The 7,452-nt window shown below is 45.7% G+C and overlaps 1 protein-coding gene across 1 annotated transcript; it reads right to left on the bottom strand.

Annotated features, from left to right (window-relative positions):
* Positions 1–2,330: 2,330 nt before the first annotated feature.
* On the bottom strand, positions 2,331–3,495 carry LOC125524743 (glutathione S-transferase T3-like). Its single transcript, XM_048689777.1, has 2 exons — positions 3,024–3,495; positions 2,331–2,937 (listed from the first exon to the last, which is right to left on the bottom strand). Exons 1-2 carry the CDS (start codon positions 3,432–3,434, stop codon positions 2,359–2,361), a joined length of 990 nt encoding a protein of 329 aa, XP_048545734.1. The 5' UTR covers positions 3,435–3,495; the 3' UTR covers positions 2,331–2,358.
* Between the last annotated feature and the right edge of the window lie 3,957 nt (positions 3,496–7,452).

Raw genomic sequence — 7,452 nt, 5'->3', positions numbered from 1 at the left:
CAAGCTTATGTATTCTAGCCCTCGAGGCCCCTGGCTTGTAATATAAATATTGTATTATTTTAATTTGTGTCTAGAGTTGTGTTGTGATATCTTCCCGTGAGTCCATGATCTTGATCGTACACATTTCCGTGTATGATTAGTGTACGGTCAAATCGGGGGTGTCACATGGTGCTTTTCATAAACTGCTTGCTAAATATGATGTCAACCATAGAATTGCATCTCCTTATCATCCTTATTCTAGTGGTCAAGTAGAATTGAGCCATAGAGAAATTAAATTGATCTTGCAGAAGATTGTTAATAGATCTAGGAAGAATTGGTCTAAGAAACTTGATGATGCATTATGGGCTTATAGAACTACTTATAATAACCCTATGGGTATGTCTCCATATAAAATGGTTTATGGATAAGTATGTCATTTACCCTCGAACTAGAACATAAAGCTTATTGGGCAATAAAAGATCTCAACTATGATTTCAAACTTGCCGGTGAAAAGAGGTTATTTGACATAATCTCACCTTATGAATGGAGAACCCAAGCATATGAAAATGGCAAATTGTTTAAAGAAAAAGTTAAAAGATGCATGACAAAAGGATACAAAAGCATCAATTTAATGTAGGTGATCATGTCTTGTTAGAGCATCTCTAGTGGAATGTGTAAATTTGGACGTGTATATCTCCATATACACGTCCATATACACCTTGCTAAATTATACACCTCCCAGTTTTTCAGTGGAACGTGTAAATTAGGACGTGTATATTCCAACGGCTATATTTTTCAAACGGCTATATTTCCAACGGCCATATTTCCGATCTATATAAACCACTCCTACCACCTCTTCCAGCACACTTCTCTCCTCACCTAGATTTTTCTATCGTTTCTCACGCAACACAATGAACACATCCACTTGGGACATGAGTTCTTCGTCATCTTCATCTGGCGACGATGAACTCATACTTGCAGCATTCGCCGAGCGCGAGGAGGAAGAGAGGAAGAACGCTCGACGCCATGGCGGTTCCAAGCATGGACGTCAGTCAATCGATCGAGGAAGAGATGCCGGATTTCTTCTTCTGTGGGACGACTACTTCAAAGAAGTTCCTCGCTTTCCCGAACATTTGTTTCAACAAAGGTTCGTAATTAGTACACTTCTCTGCTTTGGTCCTTTTTTCATTTCCCTGTCTCATTTAATTTTTATGCACAGATTTAGGATGTCGCGTACTTTGTTCAACCGCATAGCTGATGGTATACTTGAGCATGACTATGATGATTATTTTACGCAAAAAATAAGTGCTTCTGGAGCTCTTGGGTTACATCCTTTGCAAAAGATGACCGCGGCGATGCGGATACTAACATATGGAGTAGCAGCTGATTATGTTGATGAGTACATCCGGTCCGCTGAGTCTACTAATTTAGAGTCTTGCAAGAAATTTGTGATCAAAATTTGTGAAGTTTTTGGGGAAAAGTACCTGAGATCTCCAAATGAAGAAGACATTGCTAGGTTACTTGCAATAGGGGAGGAAAGAGGATTTCCCGGTATGTTAGGGAGCATAGATTGCATGCACTGGGGGTGGAAAAATTGCCCCAAAAAAGGGCATGGCATGTTTAAAGGCCATGTGAGCGAGCCCACTATGATCTTGGAAGCAGTTGCTTCACAAGATCTTTGGATTTGGCATGCTTATTTTGGTTTACCAGGGTCTCTGAATGATATAAATGTTCTTCAACGTTCTCCTGTTTTTACAAAGCTAGCCGAAGGCCAAACTCCTCCAGTGAATTATAGCATCAATGGCCATCAGTACACAATGGGGTATTACCTTGCAGATGGTATCTATCCACGCTGGGCAACATTTGTGAAGAGCATACCAGCTCCAACTAGCAGAAAGCATAAAACTTTTGCCAAGAAGCAAGAGGGGGCTAGGAAAGATGTGGAACGAGCCTTTGGAGTTCTGCAATCCCGTTTTGCCATTGTTCATGGACCTGCTAAAGGATGGAAACGTAAAGAAATCACTGATGTCATGAAAGCTTGTGTCATAATGCACAATATGATAGTTGAAGAGGAGCGACAAACTGGTCGGCAAAGCTGCACTTTTGAGGCAATGGGAGAAAGAGTCACAGTCTCTCGTACTCATGCGGAAGAACTGAGCTCTTTTATTCAGATGACTCATCGGATTAGAAATTTTGATGAACATGACCAGCTTAAACTTGATCTAATTGACCATGTGTGGCAAAAGTTTGGAAACGAGTAATCCATGTCTTTGTAATGCAGCTATCAATAAAAATATTTATGCAATGAGTGATGTAATCCATGTCCTCAACTAGCAGAAAGCTTTAAATAGTTCTTACAACTACAACATATAGCTCACATTACCCTAGGCCGCGAGCAAGGATCTCCTTCTGCTTAGCTTGGTAGAACTGCTTTTGAACATCAGTCATACCACTTGTGTCGATGAGCATGATCCTCTCATCTAATTCAAACTGTCTCCGTGCATCCTCCCTCTCGTTTCGTGCATCCTCATTCTTTTTGAGTGCAATCTCCTCTTTTCGCAATTCCAATTGTTGTGCATAGCAAGCATTTCTTGCCGCCTCTTTGATCTCATCCTTCTCTAGCTTTGCTGCCCACACAGTTTCTAATGACAGCTTGCAAGCACTGTCATCAGCTTTACCTCTCTTGTCCCTCTTCACACCATCAGGTCTTTTCTCATGTTCAAGAGCATCAGTGTGTATCGAGGTAGCATCAGTACGTACCGAGGATGCATCAGCCGGATCATTGGTGGCTGTGCCCGGACTTGCATCAATGGTCTTCTTTTGTTTCTTAAGAGAAGTTTCAACTTCTCTTGTCTGCCACTTTGGATACTTCGAAAACTCTACATAGCAATGCATCAGTGTGAAAGGCTTCTTTTTTTTAAGATCCATTTCCTTGAACAAAATGTGTGCATCGTTTGTCTGCACATATAAATATGTTGTTAAAATAAGCACAACACATATAGAATATTGCACATCACATATAGAATTACAAGAAAGGCGCATACCTTTTCTTGTATAGTCCTTCCACTTTCTTGCCTATTTAAAATCTGCTGAAGGCAACCACAAAATTTAGAGGTCTCTCTGTTAATCATTGTGTAACGGCAATTGATTGCATTAGCATTACGCTCCGGCCATGATGATTCCTTGTGTGTGTTGTAGTACTCTGAAATTCTATCCCAATAAGCATCCCGGTTTTGATCTGTCCCAACAATATCCAAACTTGTATTTGCCCATGCTGCTATGAGAACCTTGTCCTCATCACTAGACCAATTATTGCCTTTGTTGGATTTTCCTTTCTCTGTTATTGCAGAACGATGCTGAGTTGATGGAGTTGCCTGCTCTTCAATTGGACTTTCTAGTTGTGTTTGCGTGTAACCAAAATCAAGGATGTCCAAGAAGCTTTGGTCAGTATCCATCTGCAAGCAACCAATGCACAGCTATTTTAGACCACAATCTGGCATCAAATTGATAAGCAAAAATTATTTTCTTCTCCTTCCAAAGAGCTATGCATCTCCCCTGCATCTCCTCCCGGCGCCACTCGTCCCTGCATCTCCCCACGGCGCCCCGCTCGTCCCTGCATCTCCCCCCTCCCCCCCCACCCCCCCCCCCCCCCCCCCCCCCCCCCCCCCCCCCCCCCCCCCCCCCCCCCACCCCCCCCCCCCCCCCCCCCCCCCCCCCCCCCCCCCCCCCCCCCCCCCCCCCCCCCCCCCCCCCCCCCCCCCCCCCCCCCCGCAGCCGCCGCCCCTGCATCTCCCCCCTCCCCCCACCGCTCCGCCGCCCAGCCCCACTCATCGCCCAGCACCCCGTCCCCGCCCTCTATTCTCACCAGGGCGCGCGCCGGCACCGGCGCCGCCGCCAGATCGGGCTGCAGGGCGTGCTGCCGCCGCCCCTCTGCTCCCGCTCGCGAGAAAGGAAAAAATGGTTACCTTGGGCAGCGGCCGGAGAGGAGACGCGACGGCGACCTTGGGCGGCGGCCGGAGAGGGGCGACGGCGACCTTGGGGAGGCGGCCGGAGAGGAACGGGAGCGGAAGCGGGAGGCTTTTTTCGGTCGTGGGAGCGGGAGCGCGAGGCCACGAGCGTGGCTCGGTCGTCTTTAGTCCCACGCCAGGTACGCTCGTGGGAGCGACGTGTATAGGTGCACCACCTGATACACGATCCAGTGGGAAAGCTTTTTTTATTTTGATCGTGTATATTTAGCATCCACCTCCATATACACCATCCACTAGAGATGCTCTTATACAACTCTCATTTAAGAATTTTTGCAGGAAAGCTTCTCTTTAAATGGGAAGGTCCTTACATTATCGAGGAGGTTTGTCGTTCCAGTGTCGTCAAAATCAACAACACCAAAGGCACTAACCCGAAGGTGGTAAACGGGCGAAGAATCAAACATTATATCTCAGGTATTCCCATAAAATGTTGAGACCAATATTATTAATACCATAACACCGGAGGAGCACATAAGGGAAACCTACCAGAAAGTTTCAGAATCTGAAAAGGAATAGGTATGTGGTACGGTAAGTAAACCAACTCCAAAACTATTCTAATGGAAATTTTTCTCCGTTTTGGAATATATAAAAAATTAGGAAAAATTAAAAGTAGTCCGAAGAGTGCACGAGGAGGCGACAAGCTTTGGGGGGCGCCTACCCCTTGGGCACGCCTCCCTAGTTTTTGGCCACCTCATGTTCCCTCCAAAATCCGTTTTCTTGCACAACACTTCTTTTGGTTGGTAAAAATACATTACATAACCTCCCAAAGGTTTTGACCACCGTACCACGGCAATATCCCCTATTTTTGTTTTAAGCTATTTTCTGCTAGAGTTTTAAAGGTGAAAGGACATGCGGTGCCCCCATGTGTGGTTTTGGTAATTGATGACAATCTCTATGGACTAACGGTTGCCTTGAGTTATATTTGAAGCATTTGTCCATTGGATTGTCTTGAAGTCCATGTGTTGGTTTCACAGAGTTTATGAGATAGCCAAAGTGCTTTTCAAGGAATTATCCAAGGATTGGTCATGTGTGAGTCGATATGGCCAAAGTGCTTTTCAAGCAATTATCCAAAGATTGGTCATGTGTGAGTTGAGATGGCCAAAGTGCTTTTCAAGGAATTATCCAAAGATTGGTCATGTGTGAGTTGAGCTTATTGCAAGCATGTCTTGAAGAAGAAGATTGTGTGATCATTCATGTTTACCTTCAAGACATCATCCAAATGAAGAGAGTTGGAAAGATTCAATGTTGATCAAGACTAAGTCAAGAGTGAATCAAGTTGATCAACTCACAAAGCGTAGAAGAAGTACCGAGAGGGATCAAGTGATCCCACGGTATGGTAAGCATTGTCCATTACGCTTTGTGTACTAACCCATGGTCTACGTGAGAGTTCTTTGTGGGGTTAGGTATGTTTCCATGGTCTTGCATCAAGAGGAAGATCGCATACAACCCATGGAGGATGCATCAAGTGGTGATCGCCATCAAGTTTGCAGTGTGCAAGTTCAAGTGGAGCAACTCGAAGAGTGGCTCACCCATAATGGAGTATGGGGGAGCAATCAAGCTTGAAGCTTGCCGTCCATTGTGGTGTCAATGGAATTTTGAAGATGTGCCAAAGAGTGGCTCACCCATAGTGGAGTATGGGGGAGCAATCAACTAGTCTTCATCGAGCCAACACAATCAAGAAAGGTGGTCCAACTTGAGGAAGTCAAGATCGTCATCATCTAGCTCAAGTGGACTATGTGCAAGGCAAAGGTTTGCCCTTGATAGGTTTTCTATTTTACCGGTCTCATAGTGGTAGTTGGGAGACCGGGTTGTAGGATCGATTGCCGTACTATCAAGGGGGGCTCTCTAGGGAGTAGCTTGATCGTATCATTAGTCGAGAGCTCAAACCATTGCATCCTTGCATCATCTTTCTTGGTTCTTGTTTGGTTCCATTTGTGAGTCTTAGAGCTTATGGTCATCTTGATGACAAGCTTGAGTTCATCGAAAACGGAGTTCGCATGCATCTTCTATGATGTTTTCGGTGTTGGAGGTTTTACCGGTCTTATCCGAGGAAGGGTTCTCACCATTTTATTATGGTCCTTTTCTCATTTTCTTCTTATTGATATTTCTCTCAAGATTGTGTTAGCCCTTGTCATTAGGTTTCCAACAAACTTGGTTTCGTTGAATTCGGAGCTCGTATGCGAAAGTTGTGGCTGTTTTGATATTGCCTGTTTTACACAGAGAGGTTGTACCGCCCCATGGAGAGGTTGTACCGCTTGACCGGTACAGAATTGGTCACGGAGGTTGTACCGGTCATGTACCGCTCTACCACCGGACTGGTCTCTGTTGTGGTGCGGTTGTTGGGCAGTTGTGGGACGGTTGTACCGCTTATTGCCTGTTACCGGTTGTACCGGTGCTCATAGAGGTTGTACCGCTCCTATGTTATTCTGTACATAACGGGCAGATTCGTGGGGACCTATTTAAGGGAGTCTTCTTCCCCAATGGTTCCCCATCTCTTGAGCTCGTTTTTCCCCCATTGTTGACCTTCTTTGAGCTTGCTAACTCTCAATCCCTCCATGGATTCTTGCTAGTTTTTGAGGGAAAAGAGAGAGGAGATCTAGATCCACATTTCCACCAATCACTTTCTCCTCTATGTGAGGGGAACCCCTTGGATCTAGATCTTGGAGTTCTTGGTGTTCTCCTTCTTGTTCTTCCTCTCATTTTCCTCCCTAGCATTAGTTGCTCCGGTGGGATTTGAGAGAGAAGGACTTGGGCACTCCGTGTGCCCTTGCCATTGCATTTGGTGCATCGGTTTGAGTTCTCCACGGTGATAGGTGGAAGTGAAGTTTGAGAAGCTTATTACTCTGGGGTGTTTGGGCACCCTAGAGCTTGTTCCTCTTGGGTGCCTTGGCGCCCAAGACGGTTGGTGTTGTTTTTAGCTCAATCATTATGGTGTAAAGCTCAGGGCAAGCGTCGGGGTCTCCAATTAGGTTGTGGAGATCGCCCCGAGCAATTTGACGGGTACCGATGACCGCCCCCAAGGGTTGCCAAAGTGTACGGGTTCGGTGACCGCCCCCAAGGGTTGCCATTTGTACGGGTTCAGTGACCGCCCTCAAGGGTCCCTTAGTGGAATCACGGCATCTTGCATTGTGCGAGGGCGTGAGGAGATTACGGTGGCCCTAGTGGCTTCTTGGGGAGCATTGTGCCTCCACACCGCTCCAAACGGAGATTAGCATCCGCAAGGGTGTGAACTTCGGGATACATCATCGTCTCCGCGTGCCTCGGTTATCTCTTACCCGAGCTCTTTACTTATGCACTTTACTTTATGATAGCCGTATTGTTTCTTGTCATATATCTTGCTATCACATAGTTGCTTATCTTGCTTAGCGTAAGTTGTTGGTGCACATAGGTGAGCCTAGTTGTTTTAGGTTTTGTGCTTGACAAATTAACCGCTAGGTTTATTCCGCAT

Source organism: Triticum urartu, chromosome 7 (genome assembly GCF_003073215.2).
Source record: "Triticum urartu cultivar G1812 chromosome 7, Tu2.1, whole genome shotgun sequence".
NCBI lineage: Eukaryota > Viridiplantae > Streptophyta > Magnoliopsida > Poales > Poaceae > Triticum > Triticum urartu.
Note: the sequence above shows the minus strand (reverse complement) of the source record. Positions and strands in the feature narration are given on the sequence as shown.